At 33.1% G+C, this 27,941-nt stretch overlaps 1 protein-coding gene across 3 annotated transcripts; it reads right to left on the bottom strand.

Moving 5' to 3' along the window:
* Positions 1-1,365: 1,365 nt before the first annotated feature.
* On the bottom strand, positions 1,366-27,921 carry LOC140048708 (transmembrane protein 164-like). 3 transcript variants are annotated; one of them, XM_072093480.1, is made up of 7 exons: positions 27,860-27,897; positions 23,627-23,793; positions 18,176-18,548; positions 17,748-17,864; positions 15,462-15,543; positions 14,840-14,940; positions 1,366-4,310 (listed from the first exon to the last, which is right to left on the bottom strand). In XM_072093480.1, the coding sequence occupies exons 3-7, from the start codon at positions 18,515-18,517 to the stop codon at positions 4,104-4,106; spliced, it is 849 nt and encodes a 282-aa protein (XP_071949581.1). In that variant the 5' UTR covers positions 18,518-18,548; positions 23,627-23,793; positions 27,860-27,897; the 3' UTR covers positions 1,366-4,103. The 3 variants fall into 3 exon arrangements, with proteins under 3 accessions (XP_071949581.1, XP_071949580.1, XP_071949582.1); XM_072093479.1 differs by lacking the exon at positions 23,627-23,793 and having other exon boundaries at positions 27,860-27,921; XM_072093481.1 differs by lacking the exons at positions 23,627-23,793; positions 27,860-27,897 and adding an exon at positions 27,556-27,795.
* Between the last annotated feature and the right edge of the window lie 20 nt (positions 27,922-27,941).

The following is a 27,941-nucleotide window of genomic DNA, read 5'->3' on the forward strand; positions in this document are numbered from 1 at the left end:
AAACAGTACAGTATTTGGTGAAATTGCATGTTGACCTTTATTGGTCACGTGATTTGTTTTATTGCGCAATTACTATGTAACTATGCGTTTATTGATATGGGTGTAATGGAATAAAATTATCAGTATTGCATTCTCTTTCCAATGATACCATGGATGACCAACTTTAGTGTGGAATGTTTTTAAATACAAAATGGCAGCTGAAGGAGTCCTCGAAAAAATGGCACCTAACTTTTTTGGATTCAGCATCTCAAGAATAACAAAATTAGCTAAAAAATCTATTTTGACACAAATATCGAGCTGGAAGACATACCAAGATTTTGCTGATGATACAGGAAAATTACCCTTGATATGAAGCATTCGCATGTCAAAATTTTATTGGTTTTGAATTTAAAAAATTTAAAATTTTAGGAAATTGAGAACGAATAGCCTAAAAAGAGTGATAGCCTAATAATACAGGGGGAAAACAAATCACAATCACAAGGAGTTATCCGTACCTTGGAGGATAACTCCTTGTTTTCATAGTATCATGTAATAAAATGTCCTTTTGAATAACATTTTTCATTTTCCTCTCATGAAAAATATTGTTGTATTTACAGTATCAAATCAAAATCATATTAACATGAGAAGAGCTAAAACAATAACGCGTTTTGTATGTGGAAAGACAGGTATAAGGGCCAACTTCGAATTGACTTGTATTAAATAGCAACTGTACTGTACTAATCTTACTTTTCCATTTTACAAAACCTGTAACAAAGCGGTTATTCAAGACTGAGAAATCAATATATACTGTATCCTGTGTGATATATAAGACACAAGTTTATAGATGGGAGAATGGAAGAAAATGAACCCAGTCAGCCATGTACTGAAATTATATATAATTTGGTCCAGCATAAATAATGCACAACGATTTGTTGGCCTATTTAATGTCTTTCGTCAATAATATATTTGTGCGTTTAATGCCAGTAAATCACCTTTGACCCAAGTTGTGAACAGCACATAAAATTAATGGGGTATCCACAGTTATATTGAGTAGCATCCAGTCATACTGAAAAGTTTGGAGGTGCCGTCTGCCACTAGGCCTAGTAGCATTCTAAAGCACTAACTGAGCTGATGCTAACTAGGTAAATACTAAAAAGGCAATAACAAGACTCGGAATCACAGAAGGCAACATTTTAAATAGAACAATATTACCAATTTGAGTTCCTAATGATAGGTAAAAAATGAATTTGTAGTTTGAATATTAACTCTCAGTGGAAACTTTTGTAATTAAAGTTACCAATAATAATTAAATAATAAGTTTGCATAATCAAACCCTGTAAACTCCCATTCATGGGCTGCTGAAAATATTAACACACAAGACTTACACTAATTATGATTATTTATTGAATAAAATATATAAGAAAACAAATCATAACTGAATGATATGAAATCATACGTCTACTAATGTACAGGAAGTTCATTTTTTTGTATTCGATTATAGTACATAACTAGTAAAAACTATGCTGCACACAAGAACGTCTGTTGCGTAGTGTTGGTTTGAGTAGCAACAGGAAGTCACGGTGTATTTGATCTATCATATTACATTAGTTTATCCATAGAGATATTATAATATCTCTATGGTTTATCCCAATACTAAAAAACTGAATTAAATGTGCATTGTTACTGACAATGCAATATGGACCATTTGTGCTAAGAATTAAAACAATTAAAACAATATTACTAAAAACATAAGCACATATCCTTAGTGGTGAATTTTTATAAATTATAATTGACATTATGAAGAGCAATAAACTGCATAATAATTATCTAATCCTCATACTTTATACAAAATGATCAATGCTAATATAAATATATTTATTCTTTTAAAAACATTCAGAATATTAATAAAAACAATTATTAAGCACCAAATATTTGAAAGGAACAACAAATCGTTGCATTGCAACCATGATTATAAACATTCACCAGTGACTTTCATTTTTGGAATTTTTTTTACAATATATAAAAATCAAATCGGTGTACATACAAATGATTACTTGTATTATTTGGTCAATGTGTAATCGAAAATATGCATTCTATTATCTTTTAAAATTTGAGTCGTGTATTAGATATTTTCATAGACACAATTGGTAAATTGTTCTAATTAAATATTTAATAACTTTAGAAAAAATTATTGAATCAATAAAAGTTAAATTTTGGTGGGAATGCATGCAAGTATGTCATCTATCCGATAGTGTATGTCAAGTAGTATAATCTTTAAACCTTTAAAATCAGTAGAAAATACTATTTATAAACGATGGGTAATGTGAGTAAAAAATAAAGTTTTCTGTTGAATACAAATTTAGAATGAATTTTGTTATAGATTGTTCATGCAACATGCTCACCTTCAAATATAAGTAATATTCATCTAATCCATCTAGAGAAAAACATATAACATATATTAAGAAAATATTAGTAACACCCTCAAATATGTAATTACTTAGAAACATTAAAGAATATCGTATTACAATAACTAATTGAATGAATATCGGAGGGGTCATATGCAAACAAAACACCTATATCTACCAATATTTGAAAAATATTTTAACATTTAGCAAAAAGTACAATTTTAAAAACTAATTAATCCTACTGTCAATCAAAAGACAATTCTTAATATCAATTGTTATCAAAACGGATATTTTTATCAAATCCATCCAATGAATAACATTAAAAATCGAGCGGTGAAGAGACAAGTTTGGGAGTGATATCACATTCAATGTGTTCACAATGGTACAATTATGTATTACCTGTCAAAGTTATTCAATTTCATCTCTGTACACAATAACTGTGTTGTAGGCACCATTAAATTCATTGGAGGTATTACTCTAGATACATGGGTGAAGAAGTTTGAAATGTAATACAATCCCACTACTACTACAACAGACATTTTTTTAAATTAATATTTGTAAAGAAGATATTATTCAAATCTTTCAAAGATAATATAAAAAAGGTTTGTTAAAATATTCATATTAATTAAATTTTTCACAAAAATACCAACTTATACATTAAAAACAAATAATGAATGTTTTGTCTTGCAACAGATCGATGTAAACCAAGCAAGCAAGCACTGTCCATAATTTCTCTACTCCACAGCCAACTTTGAAATTCATAAAAATATTTAAGTCATGACAGAAAGACAGTGCTCAGATTTTTGGTTGTGGATCTATCATAAGGCACAAACATTTTTTACCTGGCTATTGAATGTAACAAAACAATCAAATGTACATTATACACAATCAATCAATTAAATATAGGAACGGATCAACTGTAGGTCAGTGATGTAATGCCTATGAGCACTCGCTGGCTAAACCCAGGGCCCTGGAGCCTGCAGCAGTGCAAAAAAAAGTGTTATAAATATACTAAAGCAAACAAATAATAGTATTAATTATATTTAGGAGGAAAGACCGGACATTAAAAATAAGAACAAAATTCATGTTCAATACTGTGCTTAATTGGACAGTACAGTTTGAATAGTAGCTGGAGCTGCTGTTAAAGTAAACTGTACAGCTAGGCCTCTGGCTGTATACGGTAAATAATAGTAATTATAATAATGTTGTGAATGTAATTTATAAAAAATGTAAATTCTAAAATATTTAAGTTTTTCTTAAATATAAATATTATTCATAATCAAAAAACTGTTACGTCACTTTGTATTAAAGTCTAAACTTATTCTGGTGCATTTGTATAATCTATCTATAAACTTCCATTATATGTTTCTTATAAAGCAGGCAGTCTACAGCAAAGCACAAATTTTGAATTTCTTAAACACACAACCTTAAAGTCAAAGGTTAGACATTATCTATTTATATTTATCAGATAATTATCTTATTTGAATGATAATTTGGCCATTTATACTACAGTAGGTTAAAAAATCAACAAAACTGAATGAACCAAGGAAATTAAATGTATAATCTAGTTGCTATACTAAATAAACAGACTTGCAGAATACAGTACATTTTACATATGTTGGTAGTATAAAAACACACAAAAAAAACAAAATATAGATTTTTTCGTACTGCCTCCTAAATGTTTGGGATAATAAGTACAACCCAAATGATTATTACACATTAATACTGCTTTTTTGTAATTTCTCCATTACATGTGTTTGTAAGCGAGTCACATGGTACGATAAACTTGACGATTGCAGTGTAGATGAGTAGGTGGATTGGTAACAGCATATGTTGATGAACCAGAGCATAAAGGCGATACCAAGGTCCATAAAATGGATCAGTTGGTGCTGGGCATACCATATTATTCAAATTAACTTCAAGAACCTATTTGGATTACAAAATAAAAAATAACTTATCTAAAAAGCCAAATAATTACAGTATGAATACACACATTTTAAAATGGCCAACATTTGTATTAAATATGATCAACAAGTAGAGTTCTGCAATTATGCCACACACTTGATTTTGGTATAAAAATTCTCACAATACTAATATATTAGCCGCAACGAGGCATTTTTTCGATAGGTTACCAGAAAAGCGAGTATTGCCAGAAAAGAACTGTTTGATTCATCTGATTCCTTACAGGAGTTATGATTAGCATCAATCATCAGACAATACAAATGTTTCTATTTTCTGGGATGGCAAACTAATTTGAAAATGTACCATTATAGCTAGTAGAAATACTGTATGTTGACAATACAAATAGTATATGGTTCTGTAAAAACAATAACTTGATTTTTTATGTAAAAACATGATTTTTATGATTTTTTTTCCAAATCCATTTATTATATTAATTTGTGCAAAAAACATTTGCAGTTTCAGTAAATTAATAATAACATACAGTATTTAAAAATATTTAAAGACACTAGACCTACGTTTTTTCAACCTAATTTAAGGTCACACACTACATTTTATGTACAAATAAATACTATATTATAATTTATATGGACCTATTGCAATACAATACATTTTTCGTCTTTAAACGGTTAAAAATGTGAACAATTTGGCGATTCTAATAATTTAACGATAGTGAAGCATTTAATGAATAAGTTTGAAAGCGGAATCTGCAGAATCCAGAATGGTGAAGCATTCCGCATTAGCGAGGGCATTACACCGTTATGAATCCTGCATATGTTGAAAAATGTGAGAAGCCTTGTCTCTGAAATGTTCCACATCACGTGGAGTAAACCTTCCTTGAGGGTCATTCCATGTCAGATCACCCAATGGTAAACACCCTACTGACTCGGATTTTAATGAAAATTGGTAAAAATGGGTGCGGCCGCCAATTTTCAAAAGACAATAAAACAAGAACTACAAGTCCAATTAAAAAAAAAATAAACAGTATGGGAAAGGAAATGCCCCAAATATTCCAAATTTGTTATCAGAATTGTAGTAGAATGTCTTAAAATATATTTGACCTTTTGATATATAAAATGACCCCCGGTTTGACCTTGTGGAACGTATATTTTTTTAATGTCATTATTTTTTTTTTAAACTATAAAGTAGTGTTTATAACATATGTAAAATGCTAAGATGTCTTTTACCTCATTTAGAAGATATAGTTATATCATGTTGTCTGGGTTTGTGTTTTGTATCAATCTATGTGTTAATTATATACCAGGAGGATATTGATGAAGTAGAATACTGTACAACAAGCAATGGGTAACAACAGACCGCACAACATTAATAACAGTTAAAAAACTATTGAAGAATGCGGTGATGAGCTAGCTGACCAAATGAAGCTAACAAGGCACCAGTTACTGTTGCTGAAGCTCAAGGGTCATTTATCCTTTGCAGGAGATAGTACTCCAAGATGATTTTGCTGAAAATTACGCTTTTGTCATCCAAGATGAAATAAAAAGCTTTCACTGGAAAAACAAACAGGCAACACTGCATCCATTTGTAGCATACAGATGTGAGGTGGATGGAAATTTATCTAATTGCAATACACTCAACAACAACAGTGTGGACTTTCCAAAAAGTTGTTCTAAATCATTTGAAGGGTAAATTTTACGAAATAAAGAAGGTTCACTACTTTACCGATGGATGCGCAGGTCAATATAAAAATAAGTCCAATTTTATCAATCTATGCAATCACAAACATGATTTTGATTTAAATGCCGAGTGGAACTTTTTCGCCACATCACATGGGAAAAGTGCATGCGATGGAATTTGGGGACAGTACAACGAATAGTAACCAAAAAGAGTCTAAAACGTCCATATCATAATCAACTACTAACATCAATAGACATGTTTAATTTCTGTGTTGAAAACATTCCTGATATCATTTTTTTTCATGTTTTCATTTTCATTTTATGGGAAATGACTGTTTTACCTATTTAGTTCTATTTACTTATAATTGTTCTAAGGGTCCTACAAAAAAACAAAGCTACAGCTTTTTTATGAAGGATCCTTGTTATCAGTTGTATTGCAATTATGTTGTAATTGATGACTAAATAAATGTGGAATAAATTGAAATTTCATCCGAAGAAATTAAAAAATTTGTAGCTCGACTGAAATCTCGATTTTCTGAAGCCAAAACCATCAAAGGCACCCTTCAACTGCACAGATTTGTACCGCAACAAGATGGTTCTCTTATGGTATACAAGTGCACAAAAAGATGAACCAAGGAAAGTAAACGTAACAAGCTGCCCATCAACATCTACTACATTTGCACGAGAAGTTCCACAATATGCAATTTCTCAAAATCATTTTGTGGAGTCTTTGTATGATGGTGTGTGGTGGATTGGGATGGTGCATGGATGTCATGTCAGCTGAATTTGGTGACTAAACAGTACTTTAAATCATTTATGCATCCTCCTGGTCCTTCAAAAAATGTCCATTGGCCAGATAAAGCTGATGGATTGAAGAATCAAGTGACCTATGTCTTATTGATGCACCATCACTAACATCATCATCAAGTAGGAATTTACAGTATATCAAAACAAGAAGAAGATGCAATATTGACTACTTTCAACAGGAATGATATCTTTCAATAAAACATTTATAGAGGCAATGTAAAATATAACTGATTAAACATGTTAAACACTGTTTTTCACATAGAATTTGTTTGATGTGCAATTTTGAAAGCCTATAAAATAGAACTGGTACAAAAGACATCTTAGCTTTATCTAACATTTTACAGGCAAGAAGTGTGAAAATATAAAAATTAATATTTTAACATTATAATTTTTGTTCCACAGGGTCATGACAAAGGTCAAATTATAGGTCAATAGAACATTTTAAGGGAAATTTATAAGAGTTAATTCTAATTAAAGATTTGGAATCCTCCTTAAATGGCCATTAATTTGTTACTTGTTTCATTAAAATCGGACTAGTAGTTTTGAAAATATTCACGTTTTAAAATCGACGGTCTCGCGATATTTTGCTCTTTTTAACGATTTTCGGCCATTTTAAATTGCCCGTAACTTTTTAACGGTTTGTCCGATTTGAATAAAATTTGAAATTTTGGAATTTTTCATAGTGATTCCCTATAGAAAAAACATCCGGGATCCCGCCGATATCACGGTCGGGATCCCGCCGGGATCTCGCCGTGATCCCGATATTTTCGACCGAAATTTTTGGTCGGGAATTTCGGTCGAAAATATCGGGATCCCGATTGACGTCCCGATCTTTTGGGAATCCCGATTACCCATCCATATCGGGATTTTTATCGGGATTCACGAAAAATCGGGATTTTTGGTCGGGAATTTCGGTCGAAAATATCGGGATCTCGAACGACGTCCCGATTTTTGGGATTTCCCGATTACCCATCCCGTATCGGGATTTTCATCGGGATTCACGAAAAATCGGGATTTTTGGTCGGGAATTTCGGTCGAAAATATCGGGATCCCGGACGACGTCCCGATCTTTTGGGAATCCCGATTACCCATCCCGTATCGGGATTTTTCATCGGGATTCACGAAAAATCGGGATTTTTGGTCGGGAATTTCGGTCGAAAATATCGGGGTCCCGGACGACGTCCCGATCTTTTGGGAATCCCGATTACTCATTCCTTATCGGGATTTTTATCGGGATTCACGAAAAATCGGGATTTTTGGTCGGGAATTTCGGTCGATCATCGGTGAAATTGTAATCGGGATAATGCGCAAAAACGAACGGGATTTTTAACCGGGATATCGATCGGGATCCCGCCAAGAACCCCGATCGATACCCCGGTTAAAATTCGTTTTTGCGCATTATCCCGATTAAAATTTCGCCAAAAAATCGAGATGTAAATTTAAGACGACTATGCCGAATACATTTAATCCCGCCAAAATTTAGACTTATAAATAGAAAATCCTGGTCGGTACTCCCGTTCTGAAATACTGTGATTCTACCGAACTCTTTACGCCATGAAGGAAAGACATCTAGAAATTAAAAGAAATCTGTTATAAAAGTAAATATACAAATTTCATTACGGTAATATTGTGCTTAAATCTTACACTAAAATGATGATTAAACTGATTCATTGTTATCGGTAGTAATTGGCAACATTTTGGTTGTCTGATATTTTTTTCTTTTATTTCAGAATAAAATATGTGATAAGTTTTTTGTTTTACTAACAATGTCCATTATTTATTCTAAATAATTATTTGTATTAATATCGTAAATGATTGAACACCGATCTGCCGATGTAGGATAATATGTCATAGTAATACAATATAGCCAAAAAATATGAGATTTTCAAAACCCTCTGCAATACTCATCCGGCATTATTATCAGTGTTCCATCTTTTACGATTTGTTGTTTATGATTTAATAACGAGTTAAAACAACACTTTGGAGTTTTTTATATTATTGAATAGGTTTTCATTGTTTTTACGATATTGGATGACCAAGTTGAGTTTTGTTAACTTGTTGAGGGTATTAAGCTATTGGAAAGACAGTAATTTGTAACAGACGGTAAGTTATTATTTGATTAGGGTTAATGTTGTTTTTGCTTTGAATTGAGTTATTTTTGTTTTAAATACATGTACCAGCAGTATTAATTCTAAAGACAGTTTACTTTATGTACCACACCTTTTGCTGCGCCGCCACGGCTACTTTGATCGTTATATAGTTAATTACATTATTATATCATTATTTAACACCTCATCTTTAGTAATACTAACAACGAGTTGATTTCTTATCGTATTATTATCATCACACTTACCTTACTATGTTTACGTTTTACACCATACCTTTCGATTAACATGTTTATGACCAAGTTGAGTTGCTTTAATATGTTGAGGGTATTACGCTATTGGTTTACCAGCTGATGAGTGCAATATGCACTCCTGCATAGACAATGCATGTTTCGTTTTATGCAGGAGATCCAATCAATAGCCACCTCCCTAACTGTAAGGATCGAAACAGCCATAACATCATCGATAATATTTCCAATTAATAAATTCTCAGTAATTAATGTAAAACAACACTTTTTAAAAAGTAATTTTCGAACATTTTCTAAACAAATTAAATGAAGGTGATGATATGGTTGTCCTGGGATAAACCCATTTCAATTTCAAAAAGTGTTTTTCATCTAATGTTGTTTTTGCAATGACTCCTACAAATATAACGAAAAGCGCAATATATTATATATAGGCCTAATCAGATACGTATGTGTTTTTTTGTTTACCGTTTATACGTTTACAATTAGTAATTACATTTCTTTTAAAAACAATAATCCTTCAAATTCTAAATAGATAGCCTATAGGCCTAAGTATAACTTACCTTAGAAAATATTTTGCCCCTTTACAATCATAAATATTCTGATCGTGTTATTTATAGGCCTAGTTTACCCATTCATTTATAGGCCTAGGTCTAGTAGTAGTAGGCTAACCTAGCTTGCCTGTTCCTTCTTCATCATCATTCATCGGATCCTCAATTTTTCCGAATTAGGCCTAGCCTAGGCTATAGATATTGATAGGAATAGGCCTACTACTACTAGGCCTATTAGTACTTCTCATCTGCCTGTTTACTCCGAGTTCAAGTCCTTTTTAATTTTACACAAAGCAATATTCATAATATTATTAAGTATGGTGGTGTACGATAAACATTTATTAATTAATAATAAATATGCACAAAATAGTTTTCCCATTGTGTCTGGAGAGACCAAAATAACAATACTGTAATATATAGGCCTATTAAAGCTTAGTATCAAAGGCCTAGTATCAAATAGGCGGAGGGAGGAGGCCTACGACGCACGGGAGCGGGCCTACGACGCACGGGAGCGGGGTCGGTTGTAGGTTAGACTGATGATGAGGAAGGAGAGGAGGCAGGCTAAAATACTGTACTTTTTTGACTTGCAATATATGCTCCACAAATATGAGCTTCTAGGCCCTATATTTCAACTAAAGGAGCCACTATGATAGGGTATAACAATAAGGTGTAATTAATAAATAATCACAACGAATAAATCTATGAATTTATCAAAAACACCTACGGTTTTGAATGCGTTGTACGTCATCGCTAGCCGGCCAGAATTGCTGTGGTCTGGTTACAAATTTAAATCAAGGCGGGAAAGAGATGCGCGCGTGCGTACGCAAGTTCCCATCGCGCGCTGCGTGCTATTTTCACAAGCACGTTCTTAAAATTATTATTTTGTTATGATAATTAATTACAGGCCATACTAACGTGTCTAATTACAACTCCTGGTGTGATGCTGTTACTCTGGAGTACTAATCTTAGGCCTATGTCAAAATAATACAAACAAAATTGTAAATTTAAGGGTTTTTACTTAGGAAATCCCATTCCATAAAACAATGAATGCTTAAAGCTGTCGTCAAGACACCCACTTTCCGCTAGAACTTCCTACGCCTAAAGAGTCGAGTCAGTTTCTAAATATAGATCTTGGTACCTGCTTTACAGTCTACACAAAGAGATGCCGACAATTAAAGCCGTCCAACAAGCCAGACCACGTGACTTTTTCAATGAACTGAACGAGAAGACTGCAGCATTCCTTTCTATGTCGTCAAGACAACCACTTTCCGCTAGAACTTCCCACGGCTAAAGAGTCGAGTCAGTTTCTAAATATAGATCTTGGTACCTGCTCTACACAAAGAGATGCCGACAAAAAGCCGTCCAACAAGCCAGACCACGTGACTTTGTGAATGAACTGAACGAGGAGACTGCAGCATTCCTTTCTATGTTGACACTTTCAGGCGTATGGTGTAATAACATGGTACATGTATAATCAACCCCTAGATATGCTTGGTAAATTGTAGATAAATGAATTCTACTACAAATAAAATATTGTGTATTTATTATTAAATAAATAAACGTCCGTGTACGTTTATTCCAAGATGTTCTATTGAGGAGTGGAGTGGTTCCCTATTCAAAGCGGGGCGTTTATTTGAATAATTCTTTTTCCACTAGAAAATACACATTTAATACACATTCATATATATATATATATATTAAAATGGAAAATAAAAAACAATGTACAAAAATACAAAAAAAAAAATTCCTTTTGCCATTTTGACAAATTAATACGCCCTGCATTTATTATGACGGATACAAGACGATTAGGCCTACTCTTAATTTTCTCCTTTTAGTGATTGGATCAATCTCATATTAGGTGCGAAAGTCAAAAATCATTTCATTTGTCTTTTTATTATAATATCGAGATAATTGTTTTGCACCAGTTAGCAAATTCATTTCTATATACCCGTGTAATCTGCATATTTCACTATAATAATTACCATTCTATTTATTTTTTATTTAGGCCTATTTCAACTTTATTTCAATCGTATTTCAACTTTATCTAGAATAAAGCTATAACAGTCAATGACAACATCAACATTTTATTCATTTAATAACGTATTCAATATTAAACGTTCAAAGCACTTCAAGACGTAGGCCTACGTCCGGGCCATTTGACGGTATATTCATTGCAGCAAGACACTTGGGTTGCTGTGAACGTACAGCAACCTCTTAGAAATTGCAGGATTTGTTTAAACATTATTTTTAACAAATTAGTATTAAAAAAAACTGGGTTTATTCCCAGGACAGCCATCATCATCATCATTATGTGTTTTATAAATAATTAATCTTTGCTGGAAACAATTCAGAAAATACCTCATAAATTTTTTTAAAATAAAAGCTTACTATTGATGATGCATGGCTGTTTCGATCCTTAATGTTATTGGAGGTAACTATTGATCGGATCTCCTGCATAAAACGAAACATGCATTGTCTATGCAGGAGTGCATATTGCACTCATCAGCTGGTAAACCAATAGCGTAATACCCTCAACATATTAAAACAACTCAACTTGGTCATAAACATGTTAATCGAAAGGTATGGTGTAAAACGTAAACATAGTAAGGTAAGTGTGATGATAATAATACGATAAGAAATCAACTCGTTGTTAGTATACTGAAGATGAGGTGTTAATAATGATATAATAATGTGATTAACTATATAACGATCAAAGTAGCCGTGGCGGCGCAGCAAAAGGTGCGGTACATAAAGTAAATTGTCTTTAGAATTAATACTATTGTACAAAGGAATGCACGGCTAGTTTGATCATTAGTACATGTATTTAAAACAAAAATAACTCAATTCAAAGCAAAAACAACATTAACTGTAATAAAATAATAACTTACCGTCTGTTACAAATTACTGCATTACCCAATGAAATTAAAATACTGCGTACAAAATCCCGATGTTGCGTACAAAATCCCGTGTCTACAAACACAATCCTGTCGATCCCGATCTTGCGTACAAAATCCCGTAATTTTATAAACAAAATCCCACCAATCCCGATGTTGCGTATAAAATCCCGATCTTGCGTACAAAATCCCGTAATTTTATAAACAAAATCCCGCCAATTTCGATGTTGCGTACACAATCCCGATGTTGCGTAAAAAATCCCGATGTTGCGTACAAAATCCCGTAATTTTATAAACAAAATCCCGCCAATCCCGTTGTTGCGTACAAAATCCCGCAGTCTAAAAACACGATCCCGATATTGCGTACAAAATCCCGCAATTCTTAAAAAAATCCCGTCTATCCCGATATTGCGAAAAAAAAATCCCGAGTTCGTCCCGGTGGGATCGTCTAATCCCACCGGGATCGGCCGATCCCGGTGGGATTCCACCGCATCCCGATCGGGATCCCGATCTCATTTTTTATGGGGTTACCATATATTTCAAATTTGATCAAAATCTGAGATGGTGAGGTGTAAATTTTTTTTTTTTTTGGGTGATTTGACATGGAATGACCCTTGAACAAACAAATCTATAACTTAGGCATCACGCTTGCCATATGATTGTTTGTTGACTACGTTCCTTGTTGTTTTATCATGCTAATTTGGAAAATTTTGATACCAAGATAAAGTCTTTAGCATATTTGTAGGTAAAAAACAATCTTTTCTGTTTTAATGTGTTTTAATGATAATTACTGTGCCTGCAGATACTGCTTAGCGCAAATTACCATATTAAACTACTACTAGTCTGAAAGAATTGATTTTTCACTGATTTATTCAGAATGTATATATTTACATTTGAAACATAATAATTATAACTAGACAGGAAACTCGTCACTTTGACGAGTTAGTTATCCGCACGATAAATGCCACGTGCACGTCATACGTTGGAATATTGCACACAGAAAAAGATTATGGCATTATGACCTGAACTGAAGAATATGATGTGTTGTTATTGCTGAATTCTGTTATTTTGTGTCATATAGTATACACAGTATAATCTGTATACATATCACATACAGTGTAGAATACTGTAGGTGAAATTACGGGACCTGCTATTTATTCCAATTTTTAACATGTTGACGGTTTCAAAATGAAACGCCAATGTAGCAATTTCGGACGGAAATTATCTCAGCAATAACATATTAACGTGTAGAAGAAATTTGAATACGTGAAATATTGATGCGCACCCTTTGATCCGATCCGATTGGCAAAATGTTCACATGATTTCATATCTACAATCCGATAGCTTCCAGAAAACGTTTTAATCGTGATAATCACATTTTATTCTTACGAGCTATAACAGATTAAAATTTACTGTAAAGATAAAATTAATGAACCACATAATTTAAATTTTTAAGCATGATGATTTTAAAAATGCCTTATTTTTTCACCACTTTGATGCAATTAATGTGCCTTATGTGCGCGTGCGTTTTTATTGATAATATTTTTACCCTTGACCTGAAGTTTACGTGTAGTGAATTTCGTATTCGAATTTCGTAATATGTGATAATGAATTATGGAGATATGATTGATAATGGGATTTCACAAAATGGCGTATAAATGACGTCACGGATGAGTGATCACGCTGAAAAGCTTATTAGGACTAAGTTAAAGTATTTGAAAGTCATTGTGAAATTTTGGTAATCATTAACATTAAACTTTTTGAGATATTTGTTACACAAAATCTGTACAGAGAGAAATAAAGAAGAATCATAAGAATAAAGATTTTATACAATAACAATAGGTGATCATTTTATTCTAAATGATCACCTGATAAAACACTTATGTATATATTTATGGTAGATTGAATGTTAATCAAAATTGAGTGAGTGTAGATGAGTATCTAGATTGGAAATCGGACAAAGGCGATACCAGGGTTTAAATAAAAATGGATCAGTAGGTGCTGGACAATATAACAGTACTATTTAAACACACCTGAGTATCATTTACTGGCTATTAATAATATTCATCACATGAATTTGAAACTAACACTTTATTTGGTATAATAAAGTGTATAACATCTTCATACTATACTTCACCCTTAAAATTGTATGCACCACAAGGGGCCTATTTTTTTATTTGATGATTACTAGTTGATGTGATGTAATGGATTTATTTTAAATATTTAATTTAATAAATAATTAAAAGAAACGTATTACCAATCCAAGTAACTGCAGTGGAATCATGTGGTAGAGAAATAGTACTCCGGTCGTAAACAAACACCACCACAAGTTACCCCATGATTCAGTTGTGTAAGCACCTAAAAATGTCAATTAAAATATTTTGAGATTAATTCAAGTAGTCATTTACACTTATGATTGGGTCATGGGCCGGCCCAGGATTTAATCGTTTTGACCCGATCCAGCGTGTTTACACTTGTGCTCCAAACAAAGGTCAAGATGTAAATAAACCAGAAGCATAAAGCCCTTGTGGGATTATTAAACGATAAAATTCACCATCTCTACTCTCTCTCTCTTCGCGCGTAAACCATCCGGCATATCCATCAATCAATCCAAAATGAATTTATATTGCGTTTTATGTTATCGAACTAAATAATAAAAGCCGCTTCTGGACCTACTCAAGAGGTGGTCCAGCTCTGCACCTGTCCCAGGGCTGGACCAAGTGTATTGAGTGTACACTTACCGATTGCCAACCCAGGGCCGGCCCAAATCGTAATTTTTATTACAAAACATTGTAATACTAACACTGAAAATAATTGTTACAAAATAATGTAATATTAATATTTGATTTGACAATTTTAAAAATTAAGTAGAATCTTACCTCTTAAGCTTAGCAGGTATGGGGGTATCACCACATATATAAGAATGTGTTGTAGCCAATATATTTCAGTTTCAAATGGCAACTATTAAGGTAAAACCAATGAAATCAAGTACTTTAATTTTACTTTTCTAAAGTCTCCATTCAAGTAATAATAAGTTAATTTAATTATAATGATTTAATTTATTATTATCATTCTACAGTAAGCATAAGCTATTGGTAAGTACTGAAATAAATAATCTGAAAATGTATCATAGACTTTAAAAATGCTTGCAAGACATTACAAAAAATTTAGCTAAAGTATTTTAAAGAAAAAAAAAAAATTGAATTATCAATGCAATAATAGCAGGGAGTTTTCACACGAGCATGTAAACGTTAACTTTAACGGAAGACGTCAACATTCTACTCATTTGCCTAACAGCGTAGGTTAAGTAAACAGTTGTTCTTTTTGATTTTGCTTCGACGGGAAGTGTAGAATGTAATGCATGTGTCGTGCACGCAACATACGCAGCTTGTATTAAAAAAAATCATGAAATACCTTGGGCTTAGATACTACTGTAGGCCTAGCTGGGTTTGTTTAATCATGCATATTGGGTGAAAAATAGGATACGAGACCTGGCATCACAAAAGCGGCGCAGAGTCGCAACCCAAACTTTTGAGATATTTAGCCTTGAGGTTCAGATTGTGAAAAACATCCTAACCTATCCATTTTAAAATTTTAATAAAAAAACACTTATCTTTAACATATCAAACTATTGTTCATGAAAAAATATCACAAGTATGTGTATTTTGCAATTATTTAAGTCGTTTAACATTGAAAATCTATTAGGAAATTGTATTTAGTGTTCACTAAAAAATCAACCTTTTTTATGGCGTTTTTGTAAACAAACCGCTAACCCGAATCACGTCATGTTTGGTACCTATCTGTTTGAAAATATATCAGCTACCTAAGAGATTTTTTTAATCTAGCAGCCAATGGAAATTGGTTTGATTGTGTTAGGTTGCTAAAATTTCTAACAAGAATTTGTCAATCCTTCACTGTGATTAGCTATAAAGATAAATTACGCTCTCTGATTGGCTGACGCTTTTGTTTACAATGAAATAGCATGGCTTCCACCGTAGTTTTTCAAATGAACATTTCAACATTTTCTGAATATTTAGGAATTTAATCGTTATTTTTATCCATATATTTTTCAAAAATAACAAAAAATAAAATATTATGTACCACACAGTGACATATTTTTGACTAGTTTGCCGTTATTGAGGGGAAAATAGAAAAAAGCAAGTTTTGATAGAGTCTTGTCGCATTGATCGGCGGGCCAGGCCAGGCCCAGCTAATCAGCGTCGCTACTTCATTGTTGATTTTCTCAAAATGAAGATTTCCTGAGCTAGAAAGTGACTCATGTTTTCATTATTAACTCTTCATATAATAAACCAATTTTAACAAACACCACCTCATTTTAAAGCTTATTAAATACATAGATTACGAATATATAAAAATCTAAAAAATTGTTATTTCCGACACTACGCCGATTTTGTGATGCCATGCCTCATATTATAATGAACCATTCTTATTGTTTGGCTTTAAAAACATAACTTTAAATTTACCATTTGTTTTCTTAATCATTTTGCAGAAATTTAATGATTCTTCCATGTTTCGATAACCTTTGTTTACTGTTTTTCATTTACGCTATTTTTCAGAAATAAGGTTGTAGAAGTATGTAACTAAAGTTTTTCGTAATGCTTGCGCAGATTGATTTGTTTACAAAGTGGGTGGAGCTTGCGTGCGAAATAGCATTAAAGTTAACGTTTACATGCTCCTGCGAAAACTCCCTAATACTGTGTCAACTTATCTACTTCATATTTTTGTTAATGAATACAATATATAGTTTGGAAAAATCAATTCTTTAAATTGAACTTTCTGAAAAAACCTATAAAAGTATTTGGTTTTAACAATTTAATTTTAATTGATGTTTACCTACATGAAAAGACAATGTTTCATGTGTTTAGAATGTTTTTCAAGATTTTAATTTCAAAATTAATTTATTTCACTATCAAATTTAATGTGTGTGTGTCAGTGTTGTAAAATATATATAAAGCATACAATTTTTTTTTTGTGAACAGTTTCTTTATCCATTTTTAAAAACTAAATTGCAGTGAATTTTGCAGCAACTTTATTAATTTGATTACATTATAATTATAACTATATTTACTACATTATGATAACTATACTGAATTTTACTACACTCCTAAAAAAAATGTGTCTCTTATAAAACAATATAATCTTACCAATCTGGTGTTGACAACAGGTAACAAGATTGCAAGCAGAGGGCAACTTAGGGATGTCATTTGCATTCTGAACACAACTAGTACTGTTTTGCTTGGAGGAACAGCCAACAGATATATCTGTAAAAATAGAATAAAAATAAAATATATATATATTTTCTATTTTTAGTATTGAAGGTGGGACTATACCAAAGGAACTGCGGTATCAGTTTCAGCAGCTGATTACTCAAAATCAATTGACATGTCCACTATTGTAACATTTTTCAACCAAAACGATACAAATTGTCACCATTTGTTTGAATTGATAAGCTACACTAAGCTATTAGTCATAGAATAATGAAGCTACAGTAGCAATGATGAACGAAACTCAATATACTGGCAGTGTACTGTAGCAACAAAATTTTAAAATTTAAGTATACTGACTACTGTACCTGCACCATTGAAAGAACATGACAAGGGTTTAACAGATAAATCACTGTTCTAGTAGCAAACTTGTATCCAATTTCAATTCCAAATGTCAGACAGAGTAACACTAGAAGTAACCGTTTACCAAGGCGATAATTCCGTTCTTCTGGTATATGACTTGGTAACTTCAAGTGTTTCCATGCAATTGCCATCTCTAAAATTGATATCAGGCAAATAGCTACTGTTTCTATGGTTCTTTGTTTGGGCGTAAGGAAATTAACACAGTCTGGTCCACCATTGCCAGCAAATTTTGGATCTACACCAGCATAAGCCCAATCAAACATATTTTTCCAAACATACACCTGCATTTTGGTATTTCAGAGCTTCATCATATAGGTTCTATGAAAAAAAAGGAAAGGGTCATTCGATGCCAAATCAACCAGTGGCTCCAGGGTCACCATCTCTGATTTTCCTAAAAATGTAATTACATGAACAGTACCTTGATTGGTTTATTGAAAAAAATAATAAAAAAAATCACTGTTTAAAAAAATTAAAAAATTATAAATCTAAATATCTGACAAGGCTGAAAATTGCTATGTTTTGGCTTTACTTTCAGAATCTGTCATTGAAATTGTGATTTTTATTTTTCAAAATCAAGTTTTTTCAAGATTTGACATTCGATTGTGGGTCAAATATTGTTGGATGTAAAATATTTCACTTGCATATTGTAGCCTGCAATATACAGTAGGCTATTCTAAACAGTAGTTATCTTCATAGAAGTTAGAAACACAGTTAATGACATTTACCAGACACTGAACATTTTTTCTGGTCAAATGTTGAGATTTTAATGACTGCATTGCATAATTTCTATAAATGAGTGAAGTTTGCAATCTCAACTGGATTCCTTCAATTCGAACAAAGAAACAAAGCGCCCCCTATAACCAATGTGTTTAACTGCGCCCTAAAAGCAGGTACTTTCCCTGATAGGTGGAAGCATGCGACAGTAGTACCTGTCCCTAAAATCAAAGGAGCTAATACCTGTAACGATCTGCGTCCTATTTCACTTACACCCTTATTAGCAAGAACTTTTGAGACTTTTTTAGTTAATTGGATTATAGAGGACATTAGAGTTAAGCTTGATAGTCGACAATTCGGGAGCCGCAAGGGTGCATCCACCACCCATTACTTAATTAGTTTAATTGATTCTGTATTGAAGGATACTGATGGTAAACATTGTTATGTTAATTTATGCGCGGTTGATTTTGCTAAAGCCTTTGATCGGGTTGATCATACTATAATTATTAACAAATTAATAGATATCGGAGTGAGATCATCCATAATACCCATTATCTGCAGCTTCCTTACTAATAGAGGCATCAATACCAGAGTGGGTAAGACCATCTCGGGTACAAGAAAGATCACCTGCGGCGTGCCCCAGGGCACTAAATTGGGCCCAGTTTTATTTCTGGTCCTAATTAATGATGCCAGTCTAGGAAGCTGCAGAAGATGGAAGTATGTGGATGATCTCACTCTAGGTGAAGTCGTGAAAAAAAACAATAATTCCTATTTACAGGTCTCCCTTGATGATTTGGATGACTGGTGTAAAGCTAACAATATGTTGCCTAAACCGTCTAAATGCCATGTTATGACAATTAATTTTTTTGCGTAATGCTAGTGAGTTCCAGCCATTCACCCTCAACAACACTATCCTTGAATGTGTTGGCAACCTCAAATTGTTAGGGGTTACTATTCAAGATAATATGAAATTGGACATGCATGTCACAGACATAGTCTCTAAGGCATCTCGAAAGATGTTTGCTTTATTTGTGATGAGGAGGTCTCGCGCGTCTGTGAATGACCTGATCAAGGTGTTCTGTTGCTATATTAGACCTATTCTTGAGTATGCATGCCCTGTGTGGCATGGTGCAATTACTAAAAAATTAGCACATAAAATTGAAGCTGTTCAAAAAAGAGCTCTAAGAACTATCCTGGGAAAAAATTATATATCGTACGATTTAGCTTTAGAGGAGACGCAACTCCTTTCGCTTGCGGCAAGGAGGGAAAGTCTGGTGCTTTCCTTTGGTCAGGGTCTCATAAAATCGGCTTTGCACAGGGATATGCTCCCTCCTTGCCGCAAGCGAAAATTAAACCTTAGATCCAATGGTGGAAATCTGGAAGTGCCTAAATGCAAAACCGACAGATATAAACGGTCTGCTGTACCGTATATTGTTAATCTGCTTAACTCGAAATAATTTTTTTTATATAGGATTTTTATAAGAAAATAAATAAATTCATTTAAATTAATACTATTGTATATATTGCTTAAAATAAATTAAAACCTTGATAAATATTTTTAAAATACTAGATAAATTTTAATGATTAATGTACAGTATATTTATTTTTCTTATGCATATTGTAAATTGTTTTGTATTTTTTATCTGTAATGTAAATTTTTTATATAATGTGCTACAATAATTTCAGACTTGTTCTGCTTTTTGTAATGTTTTATATACCGAAATAAATAAATAAATAAATAAATAGAATTTTCCTATTTTATTGCATTATTATTTACAAGTGCATTATGTACAATTTGAACAAAGATACACAAATGTAGTAGGCATTCAATAAGGGAATATTCCTCTTAAATATAGTTATCTATAATATAGAAATTATCGGACAAATTCATTGCTCTAAATGTGTGTTACGATGTTACGATGGCATCATATCAAATGGTGGTTTTGTAGTTGAGCCTCACAGAATATTCACAATTTTGTTTCAAAATAAAATAAATGGACATTCTTTATGGTATGTGTGCTTTTTCTCTAAAATAAAAGATTTGAATAATAAAGGCCTTATATCGATAATAAAAACGTTTTTTGGCACTTATAATAAATATTTCTCAGAAAAAAAGCACATGGCATGTGGAACTATATTATCTTGACGTAGGAAGACAGACAAATCCCAGGTCATGAGAGGTTCAACCACAAAAACAAGGTTGAATAGGGTAAGGTCACCGGACCGGACCGTTCGAAGATTTTTGAGTTTACAAACAATCTATATCTATAGTGCGTATGGCCGTACACGCTAGATTTACATGTTTTGTTGGATGTTTACTGAAATCAAAAATATTTGATCATTTTGATGGAAATGATATGTAAATAAACACTCAAAAGAATTATGTTTACAGTTCAATTATGGTCAGAATAATAATTGTTTGATCTTCTTTGCCTAATAACTTTTTTTTCCCCGCACCCTTGTGTTCCGACGGACAGTCAGAGCTGGGGGATTTTTGCTTGGGATAGGGGTAGTAGGCTATCAAATTGACCAGAATTGTAGTAGGAAATTATTAGAAGTATTTTAATTATCTCTGGGAAGGGGTTAGGAGTTTGGGGTGGGGTCGTAGGCCTATCAAAACGATGAAATTGTACCAGGAATGTTTTAAACTATATTTGAAAACTGCCACTGAGGGGTTATGGTTGGGAGTAATGGCTTAACATAATGTGTACTTGAAACGTCTTTCCAGTGGCGTTTGGGGGAAATGAAGTACTGTACAACATAATTGGAATTGTACTGGCAAAATATACAGTACTAAATTTGAACAGGGATGTCACCACGCTGGTCGGCCCCGACCAGCACTCAACATTTCCGACCAGGATTTACAGGCTGCCGACCACCACTATTATTTATTAATCATTACGATATTTATATTAGGCCTAGGCCTAACTAAAATTCGTACTAAAACATTTTACCTAGCACATCGTTAATAACAGACAAGCTAGCCTCATATAGATAAGACAAAAGACTACAGCAAATGTTTCCGTGGTTACGTACGTTACTTTATTTGTAACATAATACCAGGCCTACCCTGCCCTGGTATTCATTGTTACAGCTTGTGAGTCATGGCGAACAACGTGCTACACAGCACAGTGTACAAGTTTAAAGTTCACATAGCGACCATTCAAGCGTTTTATTTTGCACAGATTAAAAATACAAACAAGTACGCAGTAATTAAAAATGTACAACTACATAGACCCAAACAAAATCATTTTTAATTGCTGAATGTTTTGTCACCATGCTTTAATTATATTATGTTACTAGTTTTACATTTTTGTACTCTACAAACTATTAAAAAAAATAAAAAAACATGCGCATGGTTCAGTGAGACCGGGCAAGTTCGTTCGTTTATGATCGCCGAGCATGGTACAATAATTACACGTCCCTGGGATAACTTCAGGTTGCTGAACTTCAGTTAACCCATAAACACGTGTCTCTGTTCTTGCCGGCCATGCACTACATGCTTGCCGCACAGTTGTGAAACAAAAAATCCGGAATTCGCGAATACGCTAAAAAACTCTCGCGCAAAAGAACACGAACATTATATTGAGCAACAAGTAGAAAGGTCTAGGCTAATAATTTATCTACATTATTTGATTAGGGATTAGGCCTAAATAAAGAAGCGCCCGTTTTTGTGGAATTCAGGTTTTGGGGCATCTATCTAAGCCTTGGCTAGGCCTCTAGTGGTCGTAGTGTCTACAAGGCTAGGCCTAAGCCTGACGCGATCTATTGCTATTCATTTCGTGAGCGTTTTTTTGTTTTCGCGAATAATAACGGCGACTCCCCGGTGGTACAAGGTTAGGCCTAGACCTGACGCAATTTGTTGTTATTTATTTTCATAATTCTTTATGTTTCACTGAAATAACGACAAACCCTCGGGGGATACCCCGGGGTCCCCCCCCCCCCGGGAAATTTGCCGACCGGCACTCCAAAAAGCTGGTGACATCCCTGTTTGAACTGTCCTGGGGATGAGATAAGGTTTGTTAATGACGGCTGTCATTGTCATGATTAACGCTTAGATAGGTTTCACATTTTTGAATATCAAACAGTAGATCTGATTCGTTGTAGTAAATCTGACTTCGAAAATAAAATAGCAATTGAGATCAAATCTAATGAAAAGTCTTTTTGGAAGTATCTCAGTTCTCAGATAAATATAAAGTCTGGTATACCCAACTTAACTGATAGTAATGGAAGGCATGTGTCTGATGACAAGGATAAGGCTGATTTGCTAAACACGTTTTTTAGTAGTGTATTTGTCGATGAAAATTTTTCAAATGTACCGGCTGTTGATGACATTTCAGAGGATTTTTTATCTCAAGTTGACTTTCCTTGTGACGAAATCTTAAATATTTTATCAACGTTGAATATTACTAAAACAGCTGGACCTGATGGTATTCACCCACGCATCTTAGTCGAGCTAAAGGATATCATTTGCTATCCCTTCCATATTATTTTTACGAAATTGTTTCAAGAAGGAGCCGTCCCTAATAGTTGGAAACGGGCCATAGCGGTACCGATTTTTTAAAAAGGAGTGAAGTCTGACCCAAGCAACTATAGACCGGTGAGTTTAACTTCGGTAGTTGGTAAAATTATGGTGAGAATTATCAGGAAGGAATTATTGGACTTTCTTGAACATCACTCACTTATTTGTTATGAGCAATTTGGTTTCCGGCAAGGTCGTTCCTGTGCTTTACAATTACTTGATGTACTTGAAAACTGGTTTTCTTATTTTGATAATCAGGATTGTTTTGATTGTATCTACCTTGACTACAAGAAGGCTTTCGATAGTCTGCCTCATCATAGACTCCTTCTGAAAATGAGTGCATTGAGTATTAGAGGTCAACTTCTAAACTGGTTTCAAGAATTTCTTAACGATAGACAACAACGGGTTAGTGTCAATGGATGTGTTTCAGATTGGGCTGATGTTCGTAGTGGTATCCCGCAAGGAAGCGTTGTTGGACCTGTTCTTTTCATTATGTTTATAAATGATTTACCTTCTGTTATTTCTTCCTCTGTACGCATGTTTGCAGATGATACTAAATTGTATAGAGTAGTTAACACTGTGAATGATGCTCAAGTTTTACAAGAAGATTTAGAGAGAGCATGTGACTGGTCTGACAAATGGCAATTACCTTTTAACGAGGGTAAGTGCAAAGTAATGCACTTTGGGAAGAAAAACAACAAGCATCTGTATGCCATGCGTGGTTTCTTATTGAATGAAGTTGATCATGAAAAAGACCTCGGTGTTACTATTGACTCTAAACTTGTTTTTAATGTACATGTGGCAGATGTAGCAATGAGAGCAAATCGGAAGTTGGGCATGGTATATCGAGCTTTCAAGTTTTTAAATATGGATGGGTTTCTTCGTTTATATACTGTAAAGCTATTATTCGTCCGACCCTGGAATACTGCAACGTTGTTTTTAACTCGCTACATTGCAAGGAGGAAGACCTATTGGAAAAAGTCCACGAACGTGCCACCAAGCTTATTTTTTCCATTCGTCATTTACCTTATTCAGAAAGGCTGAAAATTCTCAACCTACCTACTCTCGCATATAGAAGGCAAAGAGCTCATTTGATACAGATTTTTAAAATTTTACATGGAGTGGATAGTATTTCTGCTGATTCTTTTTTTGAGCGTGATGAAGATGTTAGAACACGTGGTCATTCTTTTAAATTAAAATTTAAGTTCTCACGCACAAATTTTGAATATCGTCGATCAAATCCAATCAACAAGTACTAATATCAAGACATGCCTCAAAAAATGAAAATCAACTCCCATCAACTTAATGACCCAACATCCATAGCGAATGCGTTTAACACATACTTTATAAATATAGGTGACCAAATGACAGGTGATGATAACCGTAATAGTAACACCGAATATAAAATACAACATGACATTTTGAATTCAATGTTTTTTAGAGCTGTATCCGAGTCCGATATCATTAAATACATTAATGACTTAAATGTAAATAAGTCAAGTGGTTGTGATGACATTGGTACCATTTATATAAAAAATAACTCAGATATACTGGCTAAACCGTTATCTCATATAATCAATGTATCCCTTCAATCGGGTGTATTTCCTTGTCAACTAAAAATTGCTAAAACAATTCCTGTGTATAAAAAAGGAGCAAGGGAGAACATAGAAAATTATAGACCGATATCGATATTACCATGTATATCTAAGGTATTTGAAAGGGTCGTATATGACCAAACAATCGCTTTTTTGTGTAAATATGATATGTTACATGAATCTCAATATGGATTCAGGGCAGGTCATTCAACTAACCACGCCCTCCTACAAGTCCTTGATAAAATAACAACAGCCGTTGACAACAAGCAATTTATGATTGGCGTATTTTTGGATTTATCCAAGGCGTTCGATTCGATAGATCATGAATTATTGCTCACAAAATTGCCCCATTATGGAATAAGAGGCGTGGTTCTTGATTGGTACCGAAGCTACCTTAGAGAAAGACAACAATTCGTACAAATTGGGAAGTGTCAGTCTGTAACCAAAATAATAAAACAAGGCGTTCCACAAGGGTCAATCCTTGGACCCCTGCTGTTTTTGATTTTCATAAATGACATGTTTTCTGTAAGTAATGTCGTTGATTTAATAATGTTTGCAGATGATACGAATATGTTTTTACAACACAATGATATCGTCACTGCCTTTACAATAATGACAAATGAACTAAATAAAATTGAGAAATGGTGTAAAACTAATAGATTAACTATTAATACAACCAAGACTACGTATATGTTATTTAGTGGAAAGAATACCAACATTGACACATCCCAATTTGTACTTTCAATAAATAGAGTTTCAATAGATAGAGTACCATATACTAAATTTCTCGGTGTCGTCATTGATGAGAAACTGAACTTTAGACACCATACAAATGCAGTTTCTTGTAAAGCATCCTCAATAATTGGTGCCATGTGTCATATAAAAAAATTAGTATCTACTGAAGTGTTACTTACCATATACAAGACACTTATATTACCAGTGTTGACATATGGTATTATTGTATGGGGTGCGGGGAACAAAGACAATTTGGATCGCCTTCTATTGCTTCAGAAAAAAGCTCTTAGGATCATTTGTAAGGTAGACTTTCATCATCCCTCTTCTCAGCTCTTTGTGAAAACGGGCACACTTAATATATTTGATTTGTATAAAAACAGTGTTTTAAATTTTATGTTTAAATACCAAAAAGGACAACTTCCAAAATGTTTTAATTCTTTATTCAGTTTATTTGATAATTATCATACATATAACACTCGAAATAAAGACAATTATTGTATAAAATTAAAATCAACTAATATGGGTCAGCAAAGTATAGCATATAGAGGACCTAAGCTATGGAATCAACTTATAAGAAATATAAGAGAGAGTGAAAATATATCAATATTTAAAAAACTATTACTAAATAAATGCATTAATAGTTATAAAGAAACAATATATCTATGCGAAAACAACATTTGTAAAATATGTCTAACTTTAACTTAATTAATTACATTCTCGTATATATTCTGAGACTGATGTATATATATATGTTATATTATAGTACGTTGTATTTTCCTTCATTTATTTACTACATGAAAACATTTTTTGTAATATATTTGTAAATTTATATTTTAAGTTAGGGTGCCACAGATTAAAAGCTTTGCTTGCTTGTGGTTATCCTGTTTTTCACACTTTATTGTACTTAATCTTTTATTTATATTTTTAAGAATGTTGTGTGAAAAATAAAAGAATCAATCAATCAATCAATCAATCAATTTGAATAATGAATGTAAACATTTGTATATGCGTTTTTGTTTAAAAAATAAAAGGATTGAATTGAAAAACAGTGTGAAACGAGTTTGTTTTGCATTAGGCCTACATTAACGTATCTATGTTTTGTTTTTAAATATATGTAGGCCTAAGTATTTGTGTATATGCTTTTGTTTTAAAAATAAAAAGATTGAATGATCATTGACAAAAGTGTAAAGTGAGTTTGTTTTGTTATTTTTCCCGTCAGAAACAAATAGAATATTTACAAAATATATCAAAATATAATGCTTATAAAAACATTTAAAAAAAAGTTAAACTAATAATAAAATACTGTTTTTACAATATTTATTTAAATATAATGATTATTATATAAAAACATTTTTAAATAAACAGCTAAAAAATAATAGAGCCTACACTTCGATCTTTAATTAGAGCTTACAGTGTACAGTACTGCATTGAGCGGCGTTCCATAGAAATCGCCGGAAGTTCGATTTACCGGAAGCGCGACCGAAATGAAACGCGACCGAGATGATCCGATACCCTACTACTAGGCCTAGCTCTAGCTAGGCCAGGCCTCCCCTTAGACTACTACTACTAGCTAGGCCGGATCCTACTAACTAGGCCTAGCCTACCCTCGTTATCCCGCTAGCTAGGCCTAGACCATCCACCACCAGGGCTAGGCCTAGCCTGTTCCGCCTATAATTTATTCACGTCCTCCTGCTGTGATGTATTTTATTGTATCTAGCCTATTGGCCTAGTAGGACCGTAGAAAGAGGCTACTACTTACACAGGCCTACAGTATAATACAAATATAATAGGATATAGGTCAACCCGTACCCATGCCAACTCGTACCCACCAACTCGTACCCAAATGTTGGCTTACTCATACCAAAGATAGTATAATTATAGGCCTAGCACGCTATTTTGCTCGTACCCACAATTTTGGCTCACTCGTACCCATAATAATTGGCTGGCCCGTACCCATGTTTAATGATATTTAAATTATATTTATATTACATTTATAATCAGTTTTATTACATTTTTAGATACAAATCATCATGATCGATACTATAATGGCAAAAACTACTGACCTAAAAAGTATAACATATGTACAGACTCGTACGAAAAAAGCACAACTTCCACCGTATTTTGGTAGCCAAGTTAATAATTGAG

The sequence above is a fragment of the Antedon mediterranea genome, chromosome 5 (genome assembly GCF_964355755.1).
Source record: "Antedon mediterranea chromosome 5, ecAntMedi1.1, whole genome shotgun sequence".
NCBI lineage: Eukaryota > Metazoa > Echinodermata > Crinoidea > Comatulida > Antedonidae > Antedon > Antedon mediterranea.

What these genes read in the sequence shown, in the direction of transcription:
- LOC140048708 (XM_072093479.1), bottom strand. Translation starts at nt 18,517, where the DNA reads ATGCAGGTGTATGTTTGGAAAAATATGTTTGATTGGGCTTATGCTGGT. An exon ending in ATACCTGCTAAGCTTAAGAG is followed by an intron (nt 14,941 to 15,461) that starts GTAAGATTCTAC and finishes TGACATTTTTAG; the next exon opens with GTGCTTACACAACTGAATCA. An exon ending in CACTGCAGTTACTTGGATTG is followed by an intron (nt 4,311 to 14,839) that starts GTAATACGTTTC and finishes TAATCCAAATAG; the next exon opens with GTTCTTGAAGTTAATTTGAA.